General features: G+C 38.7%; 1 protein-coding gene across 1 annotated transcript; it reads right to left on the bottom strand.

The window, feature by feature from the left end:
* Positions 1–1,109: 1,109 nt before the first annotated feature.
* On the bottom strand, positions 1,110–26,582 carry LOC119799204 (septin-5-like). Its single transcript, XM_038309006.1, has 12 exons — positions 26,468–26,582; positions 26,308–26,318; positions 19,007–19,097; positions 18,841–18,927; positions 18,622–18,745; positions 15,472–15,606; positions 14,141–14,258; positions 12,218–12,319; positions 11,956–12,052; positions 11,747–11,882; positions 2,120–2,222; positions 1,110–1,675 (listed from the first exon to the last, which is right to left on the bottom strand). Exons 1-12 carry the CDS (start codon positions 26,511–26,513, stop codon positions 1,613–1,615), a joined length of 1,113 nt encoding a protein of 370 aa, XP_038164934.1. The 5' UTR covers positions 26,514–26,582; the 3' UTR covers positions 1,110–1,612.
* Between the last annotated feature and the right edge of the window lie 583 nt (positions 26,583–27,165).

Below are 27,165 nucleotides of genomic sequence, written 5' to 3'. Positions count from 1 at the left end.
AGATTACTACTAAAAAGGTCTTCCTGGTTAATTAGATGTTTAACAAAAAGAGAAATAAAACAGAAATAAACGAACAGATCCTTAATGCTGCTTTGTCATTTTTCACAGACAGAGACGATTATCTCTCTCTTCCCTCTTCTGCCTGCATACTTTCCACATCACTTATCATCTGGGCAAAGTCCTTTTTCTAATTGCATCTGTCTTAAGGATGTAAATAAAAAATCGACTCTGCTTTTCCAAATCCTCCAGAGTAGCGCAAAGTCTCCACCTCAGCACCTGTTATTAACTGCACATATATGCCTAGTAGATCCCCTGCAACACACCCAGTAAATGCACAACCAATTAAGGGAGCCTGATTTAGTAGATCAGGCTTTTTACGAACAATTACTCCGCATTCAGTCGTGGATCAATGCTTGTTTGGTTCTACTGGAGGATTCTTCCTGTGAAAAGGGAAGGTTTCCTCTCCACTGTCGCTACAAGCATGCTTAGTGCGAGGTCGATGCAATCAACTGGTTTTCCTTAAAAAGAAAACTGAATCAATTTAACTGTTTGATCTGGTGAACTGTAAAGTGCCTTTAGATGACATGTGATGTGAATTAGCGCTATGGAAATAAACTGAATTAAATTGAATTAAAGAGGGAACCAAAGTTACCAAACTGAATGTTACACAGTTGTTGCAGGAGTTATTTAACTTTGGTGAGAAAAACTTTTTACCTTCACCTCTACTGGGACTTGACGTTATTTGATCAATGAAAAATAATAAAGTTTGAACTTTGTGAAATAATTTATTATTGTGCTTTTTTAAAATAATTTGACATAAATTTGATTTTTTTTTCAAACCTTCCTTGAAACATTTGACTGTTCTGTAGAACAGTATCTAATTACAAGATAATATTTCATAATTACGAGATACTGATCTCGTAATAATGAGATAAGGTGTCTGATTTTATTTTTCTCTGGAGAATGCAGTACGTTTACGTAGGACCAGACACAGAGAAGAATTTGTTTTCTTATTTTGCATCCAATTTATATTTTATAGACAATTAGATTCACATTCCCAGGGACATGTAGTGTTAAATTAAATGGTACTGACTATACTTGATCCATTCTTTCTCTGTGAAATGAAAGGTTTATTGTGATTTATCAGTTCAGTTATGTTAGCACGAACTTTTTCAAGACCATAAACACAACAAGTTTTCTATGATGTGAAATGTGTTGCTTTGAGAAAAGCAAAAATAAAGATTGTTTTGCTTGTATTTTAAAGCCAAAAAAACCCTACAACTCCAGATTATACAGCTTGTCTCATTGAGGTCCAAGATCTCATTTACAAAAGAAATCTGTCAAAATATTATTTTTCTTTTATGTAAATACGGTCTTGGCACCGGTTGGTGTGGTCTTTACCACAACATTAGCAAATACTGCATCATTCTGGTCACTTTAACCTAATGTTTATGGTTTATATCTATACTCACTTGGCTAAAGACTGCAATAAAGAGAAAGCATGCCAATTCAAAAACACTTCTGTTCTCACCCCATCCCTGAAAGGAGGGCAGCAGAAAGGATTAAACTGTGTGTGTGAGATTATCACTGCTGTAAAATGGACGGTCAGAGGTCACAGGTCCTGCCCGTGCATCTGTTGCTGCATCTTCTGAAGCATCTGCTGCATCCTCTTCAGCTGCAGGAGATGAAAACAGAAACATGGAGATGGGAACAGCATAAGGCAGGGCAACAACTGGCCAACCAAAATTACACACAACTTTAAGCATTTCATAATTTGTCACATTATGAACGCTTTTTATATATGGAGAGAAATTTGTTCCAGGATTAATGAAAGCAAAGGAAATTCAAAGAAAAAGCATTTGAAAAATGAAAAATCACTTATTAAGAAAAAGGCTTTAAGTAATTTTTTTAATGGGTACGAAGAAATGCAAACTACATTTTTACAAGTTTTTCCCAGTTTTTTTTTTTTTATTCATTTTCCGAATATTACTTTCAGTTTAGGTGAACTCTGACTCCTCCGGCTCACAGGTCAGTATTGGTAGCTCATCCTATGACTCTCAGCCTAAAAAAGGTTGATGAACCCTGACCTGAAACCTCCTGCCTGACCGCCATCACTCACCTCTTCATCTTTCTTCTTGATGAGCTTCTCTGTCTCCACGGTCGGGGCAGGTAGGGGCAGAATCGGGATGGGGCTCTCCACCCGCTTATCTGCGTTCATCTTACTGCAATAGAGAAAACAAACACACTATGACCAATAACAGGGGTACGCATGAAGTCTGACTGCTGCTTAACAAAACAGTTTCTGCAGATCCATTCAGGGATAATGAGACTTACCGTATTTTCACGACTATAAGGCGCACTTAAACGTCTTTTTTCCTCAAAATGTACGGTGCGCCCTTTGGTGCGGTGCGCTCTGATGACATATTATATTAACGCAAATGAAAAAGGCTGGATGGATGAGGAGATGATGAAAGCATGGCTGAGGCAGGTGTATGTAAGGAGACCAGGTGGTTTTTTTCCACGCATCACCATCGCTGCGTGCCCATCTCACAGCCGATGTGAAAAAAAAGGTGAATCAAATGGATGCTGTGCTCGCCGTTATCCCGGGGGTCTGACAAAGGAACTTCAACCACTCGACATCGGTGTGAACCGGCCTTTCAAAGTAAGGCTGCGAGCGGCGTGGGAGCGATGGATGACCGACGGAGACCACAGTTTCAGGATAAGTGTAAGGCAGCGCCGGGCAAGTTACGCCACCGTTTGCGGATAGATTGTAGATGCTTGGACTAACGTGTCTGCTGGCTCTGTTGTTCAAGCTTTTGCAAAAGCCGGCATTATTTCTGAGGAGCCGCACGGCACGGAAAGTGACTCTGACAGCGAAGAAGGGGAAATTGGCATGTCTGATTTAGCGCAGCTGTTTAATTCAGAAACAGAGGATGATGACTTTGATGGGTTTGATTAATACTTTGTAATAAATACATGAATAAAGCACAATCATACTCAGTTTTGCTCCCGCTCTATTTTTCTACCTGAAAACTTAATTCAACAGCAGCCTCTGGGCGGGTCTCCTCCTCTTCACCGCGGTGGCTGGCAGGTGTTTTTTCATCTAAATAATCTAAATCTTGCAGCTATATTTGCTGTGATCAGGGGGAATAAAGTAGTTTTAATATGTTTTTAAGTGAGAAAGGCCACCTGAAAACTTAATAATTGCAGTCAGTTCATCCAGATTATCTATTTCTGTCGGAGGCGCTCAGACCCCCACATACCAGCGGTGCGCCGACAGTAGAAATCCCTTCATCAGCAGCCTCTAGGCTGGGTAGCCTCCGGGTTCACGCGGCTGCTGCAGGTCTTTTTTATCTAAATAATTTAAACTGCAGGCACCAGGATACCAGTAATAAAAGCAAACATATTCCGTCGACAGGTTTCAGGATTTTAAGTTAATTTAGGAGTGATCACAGCGCTGTGTCATCTGCGATGTGTCTGTCTCACGGCCAGCTCCCAGGTTTGATTAATACTTTGTAATAAATACATGAATAAAGCACAGTCATACTCAGTTTTGCCCCGGCTGTATTGTTAAATACGCAGTAGAGGTATTTAAAGGTAGTAGAGGACATGTACCTGTATATAAAAAACGCGCCCTATAGTCCGGTGCGCCTTATGTGTGTGTTAAATACAGAAATGGGACACATAACTGAGAGTGCACCTTTTAGTACGGTGCGCCTTATGGTCGTGAAAATACGGTAAGTCTCTTATTTCTTCACTAATAACGAAAACTCTCATCTTTTACTTACTAAGCTAAAGGTGGGAAAAATATGGACCTATATTTTAGTTGGATAAGCATTTTTATCCTGATAACAATACAGGTAATGAGTGAATCCATCAGTTTAGCACCGCTGTCATCATAGTCCGTTTGAGTCACAGAAACATAAATACTGCCTTTAAATAGAACGCAATGAAAGCATTAAAACCATATTTTAATTCTATGAAATATTTGCTTTCATGGAACCAAGAGAGAGGAAAAAAATCTCATAAAATAAAACTGAAAATTCTTCTACTGAGGCCATTTTTGCTGCATCAGCGCTTAAATTTAATTTTTATTGCTGTAAACTACTGAGTAAGTTTTGTTGCATTATTGTTCCAAGCAAAGAACATCCTAGAAAAAAATAAAAATAATGACTTTGCTGTTTTATCAAATTTTATAAAAAAAATATAGAAAAAAATAAATCTAATCTTTAATTTTTCAAACTTTTTCAAAACAGCTTTAAAATGTTAATATATTTATTTTTTTTAGATTTAGTTTTTTGAATTGCTGTCTTTTCATATTGTGTTTCACAGACCACATTTTTTTCTCCTGCAGTCCATTACAAACAAACACTCGGCCAAATAAACTGTTTCTGCAAACGTCTTTACACACCAACAGAAATTAGATGGATGTTTTAGATTTTATCTTTTTCATTTTTTATTTGATTTTTTAATGAGAAAATTTTCAAAGTTTAATTTCTGGACTACTCTCTTTTTTTATTTCCACTTCCATTTTTGTTGCTAGCTGGTTATTATTTTTTGTCACACCAGCTCCTCTGCTATGACCCACACACCTCTGATCCATCACCCTAATCAGCAGATGAAGCCATTTAAGGACAGATCCTCCCCCTGCACGGCGTCAGATTGTTGTCTAACGCCAGTAGTAACACATTCAGGCCATTTTACTAAATAGACCAAGTCTAGCAAGATCTAACCTGCTTGTTTTGTTTCTCTCTTTGTTTACTGCCTGTCTGAACCTGAACCCCCAACCTTGGATTCCCTGGCTTTGACCCTGTGCTTGTCTGACCAAGATTACCTGGATTGTACAAAAATAAACCCACCAAGCGTTGCCAACTGCTCAGTCCTAGTGTCAATCTATGCCTGAAGTGTGACATTTTTATTATTTTTGTTGCTAGATAGAATCTTTTATATTAGATTCTTCTATTGTTTTTTATTGAGAAGTGTTTCAAAGTTTAATTTCAGGACTATTTTTTCTTTTTATTTATTTCCACTTTATATACCACTTTTTTTTACTAGCTGGTTAGTTATTTTTGTTGATATTTTTGTTGAAAGCAAAAAAAAAGAACAAAATTCCCTGCATACACTGTCTTCATCTTCTTCTGACACCATTAATGACGGTCGAAGGAAGGAAGGAAGGAAGGAAGGAAGGAAAGAAGGAAGGAAGGAAGGAAGGAAGGAAGGAAGGAAGGAAGGAAGGAAGGAAGGAAGGAAGGAAGGAAGGAAGGAAGGAAGGAAGGAAGGAAGGAAGGAAGGAAGGAAGGAAGGAAGGAAGGAAGGAAGGAAGGAAGGAAGGAAGGAAGGAAGGAAGGAAGGAGTGCAATCCAGATAATGGAAGTAGGAACACAATATTTAAATTTAAGAAATACTGATATTTTTCAATGCTTTTGATTTATTTTTTCAATACTTATCTACTACTAAAAAATACTGAAATTTGATTCAACTCATCCAAACTTTTTAGGACCATTTCGGAACCCTGACAAAAGTTCATTTGTTGGCTTGTAGAGGAGATCTCTACATGTTATAAATTACATGTTTTTTGGTCCAGCCAACAATCAAGAAACAGCACAGTAAGTTTTGCAACCTTAACTTTTCCATGCAGTGGTCCAAAAAACATAAATAAGGTCTGGCAGGGGACCCCCTCATTGCAAACATACACTCGCCGGCCACTTTATTAGGTACAACTGTCCAACTGCTCATTAACACTTAATTTCTAAGCAGCCAATCACATGGCGGCAACTCAGTGCATTTAGGCACGTAGACATGGTCAAGACAATCTCCTGCAGTTCAAACCGAGCATCAGTATGGGGAAGAAAGGTGATTTGAGTGACTTTGAACGTGGCATGATTGTTGGTGCCAGAAGGGCTGGTCTGAGTATTTCAGAAACTGCTGATCTACTGGGATTTTCACGCACAACCATCTCTAGGGTTTACAGAGAATGGTCCGAAGAAGAAAAAACATCCAGTGAGCGGCAGTTCTGTGGGCGGAAATGCCTTGCTGATGCCAGAGGTCAGAGGAGAATGGCCAGACTGGTTCGAGCTGATAGAAGGGCAACAGTGACTCAAATAACCACCCGTTACAACCAAGGTGGGCAGAAGAGCATCTCTGAACGCACAGTACGTCGAACTTTGAGGCAGATGGGCTACAGCAGCAGAAGACCACACCGGGTGCCACTCCTTTCAGCTAAGAACAGGAAACTGAGGCTACAATTTGCACAAGCTCATCATATTGGACAATAGAAGATTGGAAAAACGTTGCCTGGTCTGATGAGTCCTGATTTCTGCTGCGACATTCGGATGGTAGGGTCAGAATTTGGCGTCTACAACATGAAAGCATGGATCCATCCTGCCTTGTATCAACGGTTCAGGCTGGTGGTGTCATGGTGTGGGGAATATTTTCTTGGCACTCTTTGGGCCCCTTGGTACCAATTGAGCATCGTTGCGACGCCACAGCCTACCTGAGTATTGTTGCTGACCATGTCCATCCCTTTATGACCACAATGTACCCAACTTCTGATGGCTACTTTCAGCAGGATAATGCACCATGTCATAAAGCTGGAATCATCTCAGACTGGTTTCTTGAACATGACAATGAGTTCACTGTACTCAAATAGCCTCCACAGTCACCAGATCTCAATCCAATAGAGCATCTTTGGGATGTGGTGGAACGGGAGATTCGCATCATGGATGTGCAGCTGACAAATCTGCGGCAACTGTGTGATGCCATCATGTCAATATGGACCAAACTCCCTGAGGAATGCTTCCAGCACCTTGTCGAATCTATGCCACCAAGAATTGAGGCAGTTCTGAAGGCAAAAGGGGGTCCAACCCGTTACTAGCATGGGGTACCTAATAAAGTGGCCGGTGAGTGTACATACAATCCTACAAAGAACGTTAAAAAAAATTTATTTTCGGGTTAAAAACAGGAAAGATTTCTTAAAATATGTGTATTTGTCTGTAATGTAAGCAGGTAAATGAGGTGATCTGCCAATGAAATGAGTATTTTTGATAATTAGATATTATACGCTTGAAAAAGGATAATGGAGAAATGTATTCTTTTTTTTATTTTAATTCCATTGGCAAATTCTCTGACCTGCTAAAAATAAGGTTAAATACACATATTTCCAAAGAAAATGACTTACTTTTATTTCATAGTTTGGCAGTGTACGTTTGTTTTAAACCTGTATATCTTCCCACTGAATAACAAATGTTTACACAAACATTTAAGACAGGCAGGGGCGAGCATTTGTTGATGATAAAACAAACATAAGAACCTCTCAGGTGTGTGTGTATTGGAAGGACTGGGCTTACACTGTCCATCAGAAACATTCATATCTCTTCTTCCAGTGGTCATAATGCTCAGCTTTAAATCTTCATATTATTATTATAGGTAAGGTTTGATGATTTCAAAATACTATATTCCAAGATAAAACAATTTTTTATCTCTTTTTTTTATTTTTTGCTTATTTTTCTTCCCCTTCTGAGGCCTCCACTAGAACCCCATGACAGCCCCCACTTTAAAAACGCTGTTCTACATATCATTGATGTCTGACAAAGAGAACAGCAAAAAATACAACATTCTGTGACGATAAATCCCAGCTCGTTAAAGTCACTGCTGACTTTAAATGGCATCTTAATCCATGGGACTAAATTAGGATTTGATCGTTAATCTGAAAGAGATCTAAAGCGGAAAGCCTGACTGTTCTACACTAGGGTCAACTGGGAACCTGTTTTAACTGTTACTGTGCCAAAAACGGTCCGACAATAACCTTATCAACCTATACTAGTAATAGACATTTGATCCTTTCAGTAGTTTTATTTTTCATGGTGGGGGATTAAAAATTTTAGATAAAGTGAAATCAATAGTTTAAAACTAGTAATAGTCATTTCCAACAGGAACAACCTGAAATATGAAATTAAGTAAATGATTTGGCCTTTTGACATATTTCATTTTAGAGCCATTCAAGGCTCTTTTTTTTTGTGTGGATCACCAAATACAAAAACAGGTGGCCACCCGGCATGTTAATTCTCTTCTCAGCTCTTTATGTGTAACAGTTCATTAATAGAAGCAAAAATCAAAACTACCCACCAAGACAATACAGTGTGTAAAACAAACCTACACAGCGAAAATATGACATAAAAGTGGTCAATTTCTTTTGAAATAATAAATATATTTAACCTTATTTTTAGCAGGTGGGGGAATGGTGTGGTGTGGCCTGAATAAAGCCATTAGAATGGCTTTAAAAGGGTCACAGAATGCAAAACCAAGTTTCCCTTATCATAGATGAATAATGATAGTTCAGTGGGTGAAATGGGCGTGCAGGGAAGTTGAAACCACATCGAGAGCCCCTTTCTTTTCAAATTTCACATTACCAATCTATTCCATAAAATGGGCAAATTCAAACAAAGCCCCTGGTTGACGTCAATTCGGGGATGTTGCATCATTTGGTTCTGGCCTGTACTTTTGTCACGCCCCGCAATTGACATACAGATCAGCCTACAGTTGGGTTTACTTCTACAAGAATTACAAAGCAGGAAGTTCCTCTACTGAAAATGAGTCAGAACCACGGGCGTAAATGCAGTGTTCCAGGCAGCATGGAGGAAGGGGAACATTTTCAATCTTCCCAACGATCCGAAGACTCCACAGGCATGGATTATTTTTGTATTTTAGAAGATCACTGAAAGGTTTGATGCTCAGCTGTTCATTTGTTCAGAGTATTTTATCAAGGACAGTTTTCAAAATCTTGGACAGTTCAAAGCAGGATTTGCCAAACCTCTTTTACTGAAACGAGAGGCTGTTGTAACCGTAAGGCCATTACAACTGCAAGCTGGGAGTATGATTCTGTCGCTAAGCTGTTGATAGCAATGCTATCAGCTCCGGAGCTGGTGGCTCATGGGGAAGCACGGGGCTCGTGGGGCAGCATGGGGCCGCGGCTAACGTCACCAAGTCGGGTATGGTCGCCACGTCCCCATCCGCAAGAGTTCCCGGATCAGCCCCGGAGCTGATGGCTAGGTTCTGCAGCACTTTAGTTGACCAAAATCCCGGACGATTTTTAAATTCCCCCAGACATTTTTTTAGGTATGAAAAGTAGGACATGTCAGGGAAAAAGAGGACATCTAGTCACCCTTTCATTCTAGGCTTTTTAACCTGGCTTGCATTAGGTCTCATAGAACAGTAAATATACCATTTTCAGCCCAACCAATGTTACACACCCTATTCAGAGACCTTAAGGACCAACACCAAATACCCTATAGAATCATTCTATCACCCCTTTAATCAGAATATCACAGCAATGTGGGATGAAGATGTTTTTCCAGTAACTGCTAAATAATTAATGCATTTAGACCATTGCGGTTAAATAACGTTTTACATGTTTTTTTCCAAATTTCTGTGTAAGTGCATTAAAGAGATCATGTTACATTCCCACTGTTACACACGCCGAAGTTGAGCAGGTATTTTTACACCCCGGCTCTGTTCTCGCCCATACATCTGCAGACACTTCCCAGAGAAGCTCCATCTGCACATCATCCATCCCACACTAGGGATGCTGCTGTGGAGCAGTTTCCACTGGGATCTTTTTCTTCCTGCATCCTGCTGTGAAAGCAGTCCTCTACCTTAAAAGACTTTTCAGTTCTGGTTATTATTCATGTATAAAAACAAAACCATGAAAAGTCAGTAATGTCAGCCTTATGACATGATTTTCTACAAATCTAGTTTCTCTGACAGAACAGAAGAGAACATTTAGAACTGTTAAGATAAAAAAAAAGTATATTTTTTGTGTGTTTGTCTCTCTTCTGCACAAGCTTCATCAATCTGACAGCAATCCTGCACAGTTAAAGCAGAAAACATATTTTTTCACAGGAGAATAACCTGTTTGCATAAGTCAGAGTTGTCCTGAAGGGCCTGTAACCTGCATCGTTTAGTTCTTTTCCTTCTTCAACACACTGAAATCCAGTTGGACCATTAGAATCAGCTGTGTTACCATCTACAGCTAGCAGGACGTTGACCTCTGAGGACTCTGGTGTTTACAACAAACTAAAAATGTCAGTTTTAAGCAAACTTAAAAAGTTTGAATAAAAAGGGAATGCGAATTTGCTGTTTCCATTTGGTCTGAAGCGAATCAGCCAAGTGACACAAAGAGCAATGTCTTCATATGCTGAAGTCCACTTTACATCGTCACATATGGCTGCAAGTAACAGGAAGTAAAGGCTACACTGAACACGGATCAGTAATGGAGTAAAGTTAATAAATGTAAGGTTAATAAAGGTGTAAGGATAGTAAATGTGTTGCTGTTGGGCAAACTGTTCCTACATTAACATTTCAGCTAGTCATGTCGATGTTGCTTCCAGCTGTGTTTACGTGCATAAAAAGAACATCCGTAAAGACGCTGGTCAGCTGATCAGCCATGTGTACATGTATTAACTATACATGTACATGTTTACATGTATAGTTAATACAGCTATTCCTTATTTGTGCACATTAATTATGCTTTTGAAAAAAAATCCTTTCGCTAAAATGCCATCAGAACGCTTATAATATTAAGTGTGTCTCAGCCACCACCCCCACCCCCCCTCAGTGTTCACCATATTAGATCAGTCCATTTGCTGCACATGTTCAGAAAGGTCCAAATAGACAGCAGCAAACCATTTGAAAACAAATGATACGAAGAGCATTGTTGCTAACTTAGCTCTTTTGTCACTATTTTTAGCAACTTTTCAGACCCCTCAAGCACTTTGACCCTGTAATGCCAAATGTATCATATTTGATACATACGGTTTCTGAAATGTTTTGCGTCTGACACCTTTTGCATAATTTAATGGTAAAAAATTTGCTCAAAATCCTATTGTACACAATCAGATATACCTGACAGCCAGTAGAAGACTACACAAAGATAATCTTGACTTATCGCATAGTAATAAATTATTAATATCAAAAATGTATTTCTGTTTTTTCTTTTTACATATTTTGTTAAAATGCCAAATAAAGACTTCAAACCCAAAAAAGTCATTTTCTGTTTTGTTTTATTCTTGGATCTGGCTTTAAAGGGTTAATTTAAAAAAAGCACCAAGCACCAAATCTAGCAATTTCTTTCTGCCACTGGAGACTTTGGCAACAACATATAAAAGCAGCGAACTGTGCTCTCCAGAGCAAGTAGATTGGTAACCCCGCTTCCTGCTCTCCTCTATCTTGTCTGCTGTCATAATTCATGGAGCTATTATTTCATTCAAATGAAAAATGGAGAACAGATAAGCAGATCATGGCTTGTCTACAGTGAAAAGAAGGAATGGGTTATTTACTTTTGCCGTCGTCTTTTTAGAAGCTCAGGAAGGTACAAAACATAGAGAGGAAAAGAACAAGAAAAGGGAGAAGAAGAGAGGGACAAACCCAATAACATTAATGTATGAGTATTCTATTAAAATTTCTGTATCTGTATAATGGGTCTTTTTTCTGTGTTGTATTCTCAGTTCAGAGGGCCCCCTGCCTGTCTTTGCCTGGGGCCTAAAATTTTCTAAATCCACCCCTGATGTGAGATAAAAGTTAGCTTCAGCAAAGTTGATGTAAAAAAAGTGTTTCCATCTCCCATTTTGTACATCAACCCATTTTCACAGATGGAAGAGGATAGTAGATTAGTTTGAGGTTTTACTGAGACGCATTCTAACGGTAAGTTCTCTATGTTGCATGATGTTGCAACCATGTGGTTTTTGCTCACCTGGTCATGTTCTGGATACACTGGGCCCTGTAGTTTTCATAGTGACAGTCATTAGTCGAGTCCTTCAAGTCGTGCATGTGCGTTCTTATCAGCATGTTCCGGAGCTTTACAAAGTCACAGTGGGATGGGTTCTCCACTGCGGAAACAGATCAATATCAGAGCCAGACCATTACCAGGACAGACAGCTGTGGCTTCCAGCTGTGTCTTACCCTCCACGATCCCCCACGGGTAGAGGCGCCCCCTTACTCTCTGCCCTCGAACCTCGAGCACCGTATTCCCACCAATCACTGCAAACGGAAAGCTTTCCTGCAGGATCAACACAGACATGGGAGCATCCTGCTATTTCATAACAAGGCTTAGAAATAACATCTGGAACACAACAATAACTAAAGAGCTTAAATATACTTTTGAAAACAACACCTGAGCAACAAACAAAGATATATTTAGATTTTCATTTCAAATCAGACCTACCTTCAGCCCTTTATCTTGCTGTTTAACTTCCTCGTCTTCATCAGAGTCACACTCAGGGAACTGGTAGACCTTTATCCCAAACTTATCAATCTCTTCCCTCACCTGGAAGAACAAAACACAACAAAGATGAGACTGATAAGACGAACTATCTCTATAGTTATGCTGTTATAGGCTTAGACTTCTGGAGGACATAGGGACCCCTTTTTTCATCATTCTGCTTCATTCTATCTTTATTCTCCCACTCTGCAGAATCTGTTAGTTCAATCTCTAACATTATTCTCTCTCTGTTTTTTCTCATAGTAGCTTCATCTGGTCTGTTTCTGTTTGGCTGTGACTCCATCCCGGAGAGAAATATCAGCTGTGCTGCTGCCATAAACACCTTTGTTTATAGATGTTGGAGATTGGCCTGTTTTTCAGTGTAGTCCTGTTTCTCTGACTTTGACTACCTGGATGTGCTCTCTTCATCCTCTGACATGGGAGCAGGCTGGGAGCTTGTCTGCCTGGCTGTGTGTTTCCTAGACGTGGAGCTGGTTTACTGTTGCCTTTTGTATCTATGCTTCTTTTTCTATGTCTGCTTCTGTCTCCTCGAACCCCAGTCAGCCTCGGCAGATGGCCGCTAACACTGAGCCTGGTTCTGCTGGAGGTTTCTTCCTGTTAAAAGGGAGTTTTGCCTCTCCACTGTCGCTACAAGCATGCTTAGTTTGAGGGGTTGCCTTTGAGATGCCTAGATAGAAAACTTTTAATCAATGTGACTGGATGACCTGGTGAACTAAAGTGCCATGAGATGACGTGTTGTGAATTGGTGCTATATAAATAAACTTAACTGAATTAAACTGATAACAACAGGATCACCATGTAGGAGTCAGATTCAGCAGAAATGACAGATTGTCTGTGTGAAAGTTTTACACATCACCTAAACCTTTGGGGTTGTCTGACATTAAGGCACGGAAACTGATCTTTTTGCAATCTGCATGTTACAGATTAGCCAATATATATCAGTGTCACAGCTCGACATGGCACACATTGTCTTTCAAAGGTAAAACCAAGAGCCCGGTCAAATTTAAGGTTTCAAAGTTTGAATTACAGGCAAAGTGTGGTCACATTCAGAATACAAACTTCTGAAAGTACTTTAAATATAAAATAATTAGCCTGGAACAGAGAGGAGAAACAATGGAGCAGAGCCACCAATTCAATGACTCATTCATGAAGAAAAGCGGTTGTTAAAGTCCCTGTGATTTGATTAGAAACATCTATGATCTAAAGATCTGTTGCCTTCATGAACACACATTACTGTTACTCAGTGTTATACTGAATTCAAATGAATGGTTCACTGTTACTTTCACACAGAAATACTGGGATTAAACAGTTGGGATTAAACAGTCCTGCTGGGATTATTTTGTGCAATAATGTGATCTCCTTTTATATATATACTTAAATATGTCCTTATATTTTCGATTTCCTGCCTATTTTGATGGCTGTGAAAAATGTAAAGATCCTTAGTTAGGCTTTTTAGTTTGTTTATGGCAATATAAAAAATGAATCTACATAATCATATCGTAATTTACTAATCCAGTCATACACCAAAATGGTTTGGATTGATATACAAAACGTTTAGATATATAGTCATTTTAATTATTTATATAAAATATCTTATATTTCCTAATTTAATTTTTGGGTGTATTTAAAATTCTAATAAAGGAAAAGTATCCAAATACATTTGGATTCAAATGCATTTTAGATGAAAAAAGGTAACTGCATATTTACTTTGACTAGTAAGTAGTTAATTTTATTGGCAGTAATTGAGCTAGAATCTAATGTTCCTGATCCAGGGTTCTTAAAGTGGAGAAGGCTTTACTCTTTATCTCTGTTTTTATGAACTGTTGTTTTTTCTTAGCAAATTTGGCTCCTGCAGACGACGGTTACCTGTTCTTTGAGCTTCTTTATCTCAGAGCGAGTCAAGCAGTCAGCTTTAGCAATGAGAGGAACCAGGTTGACTTTATCCTGGAGGGCCTTCATGAACTCTACATCAATGGGACGAAGCCTGTGAGAAGATTTTTTTACAAAATACATTTAATACCACAAAAAATATTTTTCCATCGGATTTTCTCTGTTTTTGATTTTTGTTTTACTTTAATGTGTTATATAATATACTAAGTTTAATATACCAGCTGGAAAAATTGGAAAAACAGATTTTAGAAATAACTCAGATAGTCTTTGTCATATATATATATATATATATATATATTAGTGCTGTCAATCGATTAAATTTTTTTAATCGCGATTAATCGCATCAATGCCTGAGTTAACTCGCGATTAATTGCATTTTAATCGCAAATGTTTTTTATGATTGAAAATCATTTAAATACTCTCGATGACATACAAAAAATACATACAGGCTAGGTTTGTGCCAATGTTCTTTTTTTTAAATGAAAACAGGTCACAGACACTGATTTATGCCATAGAAACATATGGCAAGAAGATGGGGAGGCATGTAGCAAAAAATAACAAATATGTAGCCAAAAAAAAAGGCCCTGAAAACAGGCTGATGTAAAAGACAGTCTTTACAGTTAATACAGTCTTTTGAACAAAGACAAGGATGTTACCCTACTGCTGTAAAATGTGGCACAGTTAATATTAGATGTCAATTAACCAAGGTAATAATGAACAATTTTCAATCAATACATCAAAATCAATAGACCGACATCACTAGATGGAGGTAGTCTATGCTCTAGAAATTTACTTTTCAGCCTCTTAACAAAAATGAGAACACACACACACCCACCCACCCACACACACACACACACCCACCCACCCACACACAGACACACACACACACACACACACACACACACACACACGATACTGACCTGTGGCGTACACAGCAAGAGTGCCGTAGCAGATTCCATTTCACCTCAGTAATCTGTTTTCTCAGCGTATTTCAGGTTGCTACTAGTTACCAGACACTCAACTTGTTTGTTGGTGGTGGGGCTTAAAGAAAAGGCACTAGCGCTACCCAGTGTATGAGCGTCTTTTTCCCTTGAGGCAGCGGGATGTACTTGGAAAATTGTACCATAAAACCACATAGCGTTAATCTCACGTTAAAAAAATTATCGCCGTTAAAATGGCCTTGCGTTAACGCGATAATAACGCGATAATTTTGACAGCACTAATATATATATACAAATGTTGAAAGTGCATAAATGTGCCATGTAGACACATATGAATGTCTGTTTGTGTGTCTGTGGGTGTGATACCCTTGTCCGAATGGAGATATAAAGTAGAGGCAACAGTGGACCCGGTTGTCCTGGATGTTCTTCCTGTTCAGCCCACTTTCATCCCTGAAGTATTGCTCGAACTGCTGGTTGATGTAGTCTGTTACTGGGATCCAGCTGTAAAACACCAGCAAACATGCTTTAATTATAAACAGCAGGAAACATAAAGATTCAACCGATACTGGAAGGGTTGGAAAACAGTAGGAGCAGAGAGGGTGATAAAAAATATCTCCATTAGGGTGGATATATGAGTGTGTAAAGGGCTGAATCCCAAACCACCCCCTAACCACTAACCCTTAACTTTTCTCTCCACTGTCGCTACAAGCATGCTTAATGTGAGGGATTGCTTTCAAGTCAATGAGTCGATGCAATCAACTGGTTTTCCTTAGATAGAAAACTTTTAATCAATTTGACTGGATGATCTGGTTGAATTGTAAACTGCCTTGAGATGACATGTGTAGTGAATTGGTGCTATATAAATTAACTTAAATTAAATTAGATTAACTATCAAGTGTCACTTGTGATACAGTCCCACTCACAGCTGTGGAGGGTATACTGTAAATGTGAATGGAACGGCTTCTTCACTTTAACAGAAAGGGAAAGCAGCCGTTACTATGGCAACACAACAACGCCTTATGTAGCTGTAGCTCTGTGGCGCGAAATTAATATAACATCAAACATTTGCCATTTTCTTAAAAATGAATCTATACAGTCAGATAAAACTACTGCAAGGAGGAGCTTCCATTTAGGGATTAATTACGTCTTTTTTCATTTTTCTAACTTGTGATTTTGTTCCAGTGTTATGAAGAGGCAGTAAACCAGCATAACTTACATTTGAACGCACATTTTTTCCTTCCGCTAAAGCGAGCCTGCACTGATGCAGACTTGCTATACAGTAGGTTCCATTCAAAATGGCGCTTGCCAGTCAAACGCCAGCTGAATCCCATCTCACTTCCCTGCAACTCCCAGCAAAATCTCATCCAACTTCCAGCCACTGTTCTTCTCCTGGGCATGCATATTTTTTTACTCTGACTCCACCCTTTCACTGAATTACAGGGTCTGACCAGGAGATTACGCTTCTCTTTAGATCTTTATGTCCACAAATCATGACAAAATATTTTAGTACAAAGATTAATGTTTAAAAAGGAATTGTAGGGGAACCTACAGCTCCCCTACAAGCTTAGTTTAGCTAAAAGCCCTACCCACTACAGGCTTTGTAATGGCCTTTAATGTGGTGGACCGTCTACAAGAACTCGCAAACGAAGGGTTATTGCTCAGGGTTAATGCTTAGGGGCCAGTTTAAGATTCCGCCTATGACTCCAGGCAAGCCATTGTGACTACAGATGTGTGCATAGTTGAGTAGTTTAGCTATATTTGGCACTGTACTATAGGGTATCTATATAGTCATCCCAAAAACTACAGCCTTTTTGCTCAGAATTTCAACTGGGGGCAAAATGTGGGAAAGTTTCATTCATTCTCTTGCCTTTTTCCAGTATATGAAAAGAAAATCAGTCAAATCCAACTTTATGACTCTTTGTTACTCTGTAAAATCCTCAAAATCCACGCTGGGTTTAGAGCAATCAATATATAAACCGCATGTTGTTGTTTTTCTTCTATCTGTACTTATGTTTCATTCTGACCTTGTTGCCAATATTTAAACTGTTTGAATCAATGAGCTTCAGGTTGTTTACCAAAGTCTGTCTATAATCTATTATTGTTTTGATTTGATCTGAACTTAATGCTATGCTAAACTACAGCTGGCTGAGCCAGAAAAGTAAAAAAAAAAATGGTTTACTTACTGTACAATTTAAATCCTAAGCCTGATGAAGAGATTTACTGGAGGTTCAGATGCACACAGACTGGCATTAAAATAAAAAATCGCACAGCTTCCTTTCATTTATTTATGTTTTTTTCTTTTTCCTCCTGTCTGAGGCTGTAATCATGAGCTTCAGCCTCATCAACCAGCCAGAATGCCATGTTTTTTTGCATTGAAAAAATGATCCTCCACTTTCTATTGATTAAAACTGAAACAAAGTAGGAGAATTTGTTTTTTAATCGTTAGTTCTCCTATGGAAAACAAATTACACCCTGGATGGAGAGCCATATAATCTGCTTTAAAACTGCAGCATGATGTTTGCACATAAAGGGCAGAAGATTAACAGAAATACAAAACAAGGTAACAGAAGAATATCTCTAATATTCTGCTATCTCTGCTTTTTTCTCATAGTAGCTTCATCTGTTTGGCTGTGACTCTCTGCTTCTGTCTCCTTGAACCCCAGTCGGCCTCAGCAGATGGCCGCTCACACTGAGCCTGGTTCTGCTGGAGGTTTCTTCCTGTTAAAAGGAAGTTTTTCCTCTCCACTGTCACTACAAGCATGCTTAGTGTGAGGGATTGCTGAAGAGCCAATGAGTTGATGCAATTAGCTGGTTTTCCTTAGATAGAAAACTTTGAATCAATTTGACTGGATGATCTGGTGAATTGTAAAGTGCCTTGAGATGACGTGTTGTGAATTGGTGCTATAGAAAGGAATTTAATTGAATTGAAGAACAGAGGAAGGTTTAGAAGGTTTAGGATTGATGGACAATCAAACAAATAATTTTTTTTTATTTTTACACTGCAAAAACAAGTAAAATATTTTAAAATATGCGCATTTATCTTTAATTTCAGTAGGTAAATAAAATTGATCTGCAAATAGAATTTTTACCCTTAAAATAAAATAATTAGATATTATGCACATGGAATAAGAGACTGCTATTATTTTTTCTTATTTTAGATGTAAACTGTCTTGTTCCATTTGCAAACGGAATGCACTGCAAAAACTATCTAGAAATCAGTCAACATTTCGTAAATTAAGCGTATTTACCTTTATTGGAGTGGTTCAAATGGCTGATTCGCCAATAGAAGGAGTATTGTTACTTTTAAGATAAGATAATTAGATAATACGCACTTGAAATAAGACAATGCAATTGTTTTTCTTATTTTAAATGTAAATCACCTTCTTCCATTGGTAAAGTGTCTCACTTACCCCCTCAATTCAAGAAACAATGCACTTATTTAAAGAAAAAATTACTAATCTAGATTTTGATTTTTTTTCTAGTGTGTAGATGCATTCTGGAAAGAAGAAATGTTACCACTCTGTGTTATTAACAGCATCTCCAAAACCCGGCACATCCACTATGGTCAGTTTGAGCTTCACGCCCTTCTCCTCGATGTCCACTGTGTGCTTTGTGATGTCCACCGTCTGCTGGATGCGCTCTTTTCAGGGGAAAACAATGCAGTAACGCAGACATTGAAGCTAGATCAGTAGGAAAAAAACAATGTAAAACCTGAGTGATGGATTGTGGACTCACCCTCAGCGTTGAGCAGCTTCCTCTCTTTGTACAGATCGGTGAGGAACAGGCTGTTGACCAGCGTGGATTTCCCCAGGCCAAACTCACCTGTGTCACAAAAGGTGCCCTTGTTCCAGTTTATCTATTATATTTTTAAACCTATTCAACAATTCCAGGCTCTCCTCACCTGCCACCATGAGGGTGAAATCAAACCCTTTTTTCACTGACTTCCTGTGCAGCTGGTTCGGCAGAGTCGCGAAGCCCACATACTCTTTGTCCTAGAAGCAAGCAAAAGGTGCAGTTAGGGCACATGGTCAATACATAATAAAATAAGGCAGGCCTGAATATGGAGGCATGAAGGGACTCTACACCTGAATGTCTAAATCACACCCCCACAAGGATCTGAGAAATGCAAACCATAAAGCTGCATCCCTGCTGCAAGTTGAGAGCCCAGGCAGCATGAAGCACAGTGAAGGACGGAGAGCAAAACAAGAGAGAAAGCTTGAAAAACTAGCATAAAATAAACCATACTTAGAGTTTACAAAAAAGTCAGAAGTGAGCAGCAACCATTACGTAGCTGTAACAGATTTATTTCACTTCCCTTTGTTTTCCTACCACATTTTATTACATTAAAACTAGAGAAAGATTAGACTAATACAGGTCTATAAGGCTGATGATGATATATGACATCAGAGGAATCGACACATTTGTGCTGCTGAGGTTTTAGGAACAAATCCTAAATAAAATGTATTACTTTTTTCTTCCTCCATTTACATGATAAAAATGACAGAATGAAAACAAAACTTTTTTAATAACTCAGACAAAAGATGAACAATATATCGCTAATGGACAGAGCAGCAGTGCAGGAGCTTCACAGATCTCAGACATGGCTGCTGAATACACCATAGAATCTGAATACCATGCTATAAAGGAATAATCAATGGATCATTATTTATATTTAAAACTAATATGTTCACAGTGATTTAATGAATTTAGAGTTAATCAGTAAGATAATAAAAACAATCATTTTTGTTGCAATCACTGAGTCTGGGAGCGGCCATTTTTGTCCAAATATAGTAACACCTCACTCCTGACATCTTCCGGCAGTGACGTCACGGTACGGTAAGCCTAGCGCCATTCTCCCTGCTTTACAACATTTGGAAGAAGAACATTTGGAAGAAGAACGTTTTCAAGATGACTTGGATAATAGCGCGTTGTGACAAACACCAGATACAGCACTGGGACTTGATCAACAGTCGATACCGCACCGTGACGTCACAAACCAGTAGGTGGCAGTAGTGTTCTTTGACAAACATGGATGCCTCCAGTAAAGCACATTCAAATGAAAATTACTCTTAATTAAAAACACTTATCAGTGTTTGAACAGTATGTAATAATTTCATGATTAAAGTTCTTTGAGAAGTTTGAATTCTGAATATGACCGGACTTTTCCTTTCACCATCAAAAACACACCAATATCAATATCAAAATATTGGCCGGTTGCTAAATGTAATCCAGATTCATGGTTAGCCATGGCTAATGATCTTCAGCATAGGACACCAACATACAAAGGAGAACAGATCCAAGGTTCCCTATGAGTGAACCAGTTTGGATCAACGCATCTCTACAAACATGCAGAGACGAGTTCAGGTCACAGTTCACTCCCAAGCCTCTATTGTTATCGTTTTTTTTTTATTTTATTCCTTTTAGCAGAAATCCATCCTTCCTTCCTTCAGTATGATATCCTAATTTTACTGAAACAAGAACGCCCAGAATCACTGACTTCCAGGAGTTGATATCATCATGTTCTTTCTAGAAGTTTGGATAACTTCTTTTTCTTTAATACAGATAGTTATAAAGAACCTCTGTTTTAATTAGAGCCAACACATGTTTACAGTTAACACTGTAATAACAATTATTTGTGACATAACAGGCTCTGTTATAACAGAGCAGAGCCTGGTTCTGCTGGAGGGTTCTTCCTGTTCAAAGGGGGGTTTTCCTCTCCACTGTCGCTACAAGCATGCTTAGTGTGAGGGATTGCATTCGAGTCAATGAGTCGATGCAATCAACTGATTTTCCTAAGAGAGAAAACTTTGAATCAATTTGACTGGATGATCTGGTGAACTGTAAAGTGTCTTGAGATGACGTGTGTTGTGAATTGGCGCTATAGAGTTTGCCTAAACCCTTTGGGCTAACTGCCTTTAGGTTAATATTCGTTTTTATTTCCTGTTTTTCTGGTGATGGTCCTGTCTGTGTCTATGTCTCTTAAATTGAGGAGGCATTTTGGAGAATCATGCTGAAGCCATTGAAGTCCACATTTCTGGGGAAGTTTGAACAGTTCTTACATGTTTGAACAGTTCTTACTACTCACAGTTGTTTTATTGACCTGATTCGTTGCGTTTTGTGTTTCCTCTGTTCTATCATGGAAACCACTTAAACCTTTTATTTAACCCCTTTTTCTGCTACTTGTTAAACTTGTCAAGTGTTTCTAGAAGTTTCCTGTTGTCTTAAAATGCTTATTTAAAAATAAATGCTTTAAGCAGAGCTTTTTTTGTTTGTTCTACAAAATAATAATCTAGTTGGTTTTACTGGTAGTTTTTTTCATTAACTAAACAAAAAACAAAATTAGGTTTATTTTCTCTTAGACTTTAATTTTCAGGTAAAGAAATAAGTAAATACTTTAAAACTAAAAATAATCTCAGTTGATCAATATAAATAAATTATCAATTCCCTGCATAGTGGTCACTATGCAGGAAATTAATGTTTCAATATACACTCACCGGCCACTTTATTAGGTACACCTGTCCAACTGCTCGTTAACACTTAATTTCTAAGCAGCCAATCAGTATGGGGAAGAAAGGTGATTTGAGTGACTTTGAACGTGGCATGATTGTTAATGCCAGAAGGGCTGGTCTGAGTATTTCAGAAACTGCTGATCTACTGGGATTTTAAGGCACAATCATCTCTAGGGATTACAGAGAATGGTCCGAAAAAGGAAAAACATCCAGTGAGCGGCAGTTCTGTGGGCGGAAATGCCTTGTTGATGCCAGAGGTCAGAGGAGAATGGCCAGACTGGTTCGAGCTGATAGAAGGGCAACAGTGACTCAAATAACCACCCGTTACAACCAAGGTGGGCAGAAGAGCATCTCTGAACGCACAGTACGTCGAACTTTGAGGCAGATGGGCTACAGCAGCAGAAGACCACACCGGGTGCCACTCCTTTCAGCTAAGAACAGGAAACTGAGGCTACAATTTGCACAAGCTCATCGAAATTGGACAATAGAAGATTGGAAAAACGTTGCCTGGTCTGATGAGTCTCGATTTCTGCTGCGACATTCGGATGGTAGGGTCAGAATTTGGCGTCTACAACATGAAAGCATGGACCCATCCTGCCTTGTATCAACGGTTCAGGCTGGTGGTGGTGGTGTCATGGTGTGGGGAATATTTTCTTGGCACTCTTTGGGCCCCTTGGTACCAATTGAGCATCGTTGCAACGCCACAGCCTACCTGAGTATTGTTGCTGACCATGTCCATCCCTTTATGACCACAATGTACCCAACTTCTGATGGCTACTTTCAGCAGGATAATGCGCCATGTCATAAAGCTGGAATCATCTCAGACTGGTTTCTTGAACATGACAATGACTTCACTGTACTCAAATGGCCTCCACAGTCACCAGATCTCAATCCAATAGAGCATCTTTGGGATGTGGTGGAACGGGAGATTCGCATCATGGATGTGCAGCCGACAAATCTGCGGCCACTGTATGATGCCATCATGTCAATATGGACCAAACTCCCTGAGGAATGCTTCCAGCACCTTGTTGAATCTATGCCACGAAGAATTGAGGCAGTTCTGAAGGCAAAAGGGGGTCCAACCTGTTACAAGCATGGGGTACCTAATAAAGTGGCCGGTGAGTGTATGTTATACATTCATTATATGTTATTGTTGCATCATCCCATTCAGAAAAATCTCATTAGTTGATCGTTGCAATGGAAGAAAGTCATTGAAACCAAGATGGCTGACACACACAGGGGGAAAGAATAAACACCTCGGCTATTTCAGCTTCTACAGGGGAGCAGAGGAACCACCATTCCAACAGAATACCATATCACCACTATAAAACTGAACTACAACTATATCTATGCAACTACTTTGTTGGTGCACTGCAAAAACAATCCAGAAATTAGTAAACCGTTTTAAATCAGTGTATTTAACCATAATTTGATTAGGTAAATAAGATGATTTGCCAAAGCAATTACTATTTTCACTCACAAAATAAGAAAATTAGATGAGATAAACTTGAAATTACAGAATGGAATTGTTTTGTTTTTTTTCTTTTTCTTATTTGAAATGTACATTGTCTTATTCTATTGGCAAAATGTCTCACTTACCTCCTCAATTCAAGAAAAAATGCACTTTTTTTAGAAAAAAAAATACTTCTTTAGATTTCCCTTTTTCCCGCGATTATTTAACAGTATAAGATGCATAGTACTCTTGAATGGACAGAGAAATATTTATAGAATAAAGATAGATGTTTTCTTTTTTATAACCTTGTTTTACATTCCTAAGGATGTATAAAAACCATGACTGAGTTTATCATAACTCATACGTGGAAGGGATAAAACAGTTGCCTTATTGTTTTCTGTTGATAGAGCAGAACGTGTTTATGAACATTGCACAGCTTTAACCCATTTCCACGAAGGAAACAATGACAGACAACAATAATGAATGCCTGCCTAGAACAGTCCCTGCTTTCCCTCCCTTACAGCATGAATTAGCCCATGAGCCTCTATCTGAAGTAGGTCATGATAATGAAGCCTAAATTAAAAATAACTGAACAACAGTTGCATATTTAATCAAATGATCCTTAGAATAAGATATAATTGAATGTTAGTTATAATCAAACGAAGGACTATTATTGTTAGCTTGTTCTTCTAAACTGCTTGTTTCTGCTCTTTAACAGACGTTTTGACAAGCCAAGGATGAGGAGAGTAAAAGGAGTTCCAGAAAGGAATATAATTACAATTCTCTTTATTTTAGTTGTTATTTTTTTGAGTTTTTACAGCTCTAGCAGCTTGTTTTTCTGACAGTAGCCTGACAGGAAAGGGGTTATGAGTGAAGGGAAGAGAAATGCAGCCAAGTAAGAAACCTCCAGCGGAGTCAGGCTCGGTGTGAGAGGCCATCTGCTTAGGCCGACTGGGGTTGTCAGAGGATGTAGAGAGCACATCCAGCCAGTCACAATAAAAGAAACAGGACTACACTGAAAAAACAGGCAGGTCTCCAATATCTCTAAACAAAGGTGTTTCCCTAATTAAAAAGTGAAATTCATCAGATGTCGAAAACGTGGATTGTTTTATTTCTGTTTTATTTTTGTATATTTAAAGCGGGTATTTTTGTTTTTTGCAGCGTAGGTCAGGAGCCATTGCTTCAAAATAAAACAGCTTCCCCATAAAGCTTCAGAATAAAGTGCACAGAAATCTTTTGGTAGGCGGCTGCATTGATCTTTGACTTGATAAAGGTCAACGTGTTGGTAAACCAACACCAGCAGACAACATGACACGTCAAAATATCCCCGACTACAGAAACATCAACCAGCGTAGATTCTGGGACCTCTGTCTCCTTGTCTCCTGGGATTTTGTGGCACTCTGCTGCCGTGCAGAGACTGTCTGTTAAAATGCTTTTTTTAAAAGAGCAAACCCCCATCCAGGGGTAGATTTTGGAAATGTGGGGCCCTAGGCAAAAACAGGCAGGGGGCCCTCTGAATTGAGAAGACAACACATAAAACAGACCCATCATGCAGATACAGAATTGTTATAGAATAGACATCCACTTTTTGCTCTACATTTTGTCCCTCTCTTCTTGTCCCTTTTCTTGTTGTTTTCCATCTATGTTTTGTACTCAGCTGACTTTTCATGCTGTCTCAAAAGGAATGAAAGATTTTTTCCAATCACTAAGCTCACTTAGCTAATTGCTCCTTAGCAGAAAATAGTCACTAGATTAGGCACTAGGCGCTGTTTAGAAACAAACGTGCTAGAGGGGTCTGAAAAGTCGCATCGTTAGTTTTCAAATGGTTTGCTGCTGTGTGTTTGGATCAGTGTTGGCAGTGTTGCCAACTTTTGTCGCTATATTTGGTGACTTTTCAGACCCCTCTAGAATTTTGATTTATAAAAGAAGCACCAAGTAAAACACCTAGCCACTTTTTTCTGCTACTGGAGACTTTGGCTACAACATCTAAAAGCAGCGAACTCTGCTCTCCAGAGCAAGTAGATTGGTAACCCCGCCTCCTGCTCTCCTCTATCTTGTCTGCTGTCATGATTCATGCAGCTATTATTCATGCAGGACTTGTTAATGGTTCTTTCAGTGAGAAAGATAGATATATCATTGGACTCTTTAAATAAAAAAACAAATAATATAAGTATATTCCATTGTTTTGAACATTTAAATTATCATCAGTAAGATGTGAATGATGTGTACAGTGATTTTAGTGAAGGTACAGTACATAATGGAGGAGTTCTTGATTATTTGTCCCAATAAAAAAATACCCAAATATATTAAATATTATTTAATTGATATAATAATAGTTGTATTATCATCAGGAGAGTGTGAATGATGTGCACAGTGATTTTGGTGTGGCTACAATTCATAATAGTGTATTTATTGATAAATATATGCTTATAATGACACTGAAAAAAATCTCTAAAAATAAGAGTTTAGCAAATATTCCCAAAGTAAGAGTTGTGGTATGATCCAGATGAAGTAATCTATCTGTGCTACAAGTTTAGTGGCACTGCAATGATTTATAGTGTAGTGTAGCACATTTTATACTTATTGTAATAATAACATAGAGGTTCTATTTGTCATTTAGGTTTTGGGAAAGTCCTCAAAAAGTATTATTTTAAAATCCAATAAATGTGGTATAAAAGACATGAGATGAGATACACATGAAATCAATTTGACAATAATCCACCTCTCCTTGGTGACGCTTTTGAATATTTCTCTCTGATTATTTTTACGATGTAACTTGCAGACGGCCCCTAAGCATTCGCCGAGGAGCGAGCTCTGCATAGGGTTAATGTATTTCTTCCTGCATGATAGGAGTTTTGTAGAATTAATTATCTGCTGATGAGTTATTAATCCGGAAAAGCCGAATCTGTTGCTAACTTTACTGCAGTATGAAAAGTCAGCTGAGCGTATTGCCAATATGAAAAGAAAGGAACAAAAAAAAAAAAATGGAGGAAAACAGCAATAAAAGGTAATCAAATAACAAAAGGTAGAACAAATAATGGATGTCTATTCTATTCAAATTTCTGTATATATAATGGGTCTGTTTGATGTGCTGTCTTCTCAATTCAGAGGGCCCCATACCTGTCTTTGCCTAGGGCCCCAAATGTCCTAAATCCGCCCCTGGATGGGGGGGTTTACTCTTTAAAAAAAGCATTTTAGCGCAAACACAGATATTCTCACACCTCCATCTGCTCTATTTACCTCCGCTTCTTCTGTGGCGTGGAAAAGCCGCATTCCAACAGAGATGAGCGGCGATGAGCATCAGATCAGTTCCCATGGAGACCCGGAGGACAGAAATAAAAGACAGGAGAGGTGAGAGGAGATGGAGGCTGCAGCATCCGGCCGGCTGGGGGGTGCTCACCTGCACGGGGCGCGCGGCTCCGGTACCTGCTGCTGTTGGACGTCATGTTGGACACAATGGAAGGTTGCTGCTGATGAAACCAAGGGGTGGGGGGTGTGGACACGATCTACGTCATCACGGCACGCGGAGAAGAAGAGGACAACCGCGAGCCAATACGCACAGATCAGAAGTATTAGAGCTGCTACAGTTGATGTTTATTATTTTTTTTTTTCTTTTTATTACCTCGGTTCATTCAAAATGACTCTGGATGTAATAGTGATGTAAATAACCCAATCTGTCAGCAGTTCACCAGGCCACCAGGTGGGGGCAGTGTCCCGCTTTACCTAAACACTGATATAGAGCAATAGAGCTCTATTCCATCCTGCTTCAGGCATTTTATCATGAGTGGGAAGTAACAAAGTACATTTACCTTATTTCAATACTCAAGTACTTTGTTTTAGTATCTTTAACTGAGTATTTTTATAACTTTTACTCCAATGCATTTCAAAGTCAAATATTGTAACTTCACTCCATTTCTAGGAAGCTGCTAGTTAATTGTTCCTTTTGGCTCAGCTTAGCTTTGTAATCCGCTGTTGCTGTTTTTCTTTCTCGAAATGCATTTTCATCTTGTAAGACAGCAGCCCTTAGGACTAAATATGGACACCCCTGTTTCAAAAAAATTGCCTGATATACAACAAATGTGAGAAACTCAGGGCAGA

Source organism: Cyprinodon tularosa, unplaced genomic scaffold (genome assembly GCF_016077235.1).
Source record: "Cyprinodon tularosa strain WSP-4 unplaced genomic scaffold, ASM1607723v1 ctg653, whole genome shotgun sequence".
Taxonomy (NCBI): Eukaryota; Metazoa; Chordata; class Actinopteri; order Cyprinodontiformes; family Cyprinodontidae; genus Cyprinodon; species Cyprinodon tularosa.
Note: the sequence above shows the minus strand (reverse complement) of the source record. Positions and strands in the feature narration are given on the sequence as shown.

What these genes read in the sequence shown, in the direction of transcription:
- LOC119799204 (XM_038309006.1), bottom strand. Translation starts at nt 26,513, where the DNA reads ATGACGTCCAACAGCAGCAGGTACCGGAGCCGCGCGCCCCGTGCAG. An exon ending in GCTGTTAATAACACAGAGTG is followed by an intron (nt 15,607 to 18,621) that starts GTAACATTTCTT and finishes GGTGTTTTACAG; the next exon opens with CTGGATCCCAGTAACAGACT. An exon ending in AGCAAGATAAAGGGCTGAAG is followed by an intron (nt 12,053 to 12,217) that starts GTAGGTCTGATT and finishes TTGATCCTGCAG; the next exon opens with GAAAGCTTTCCGTTTGCAGT.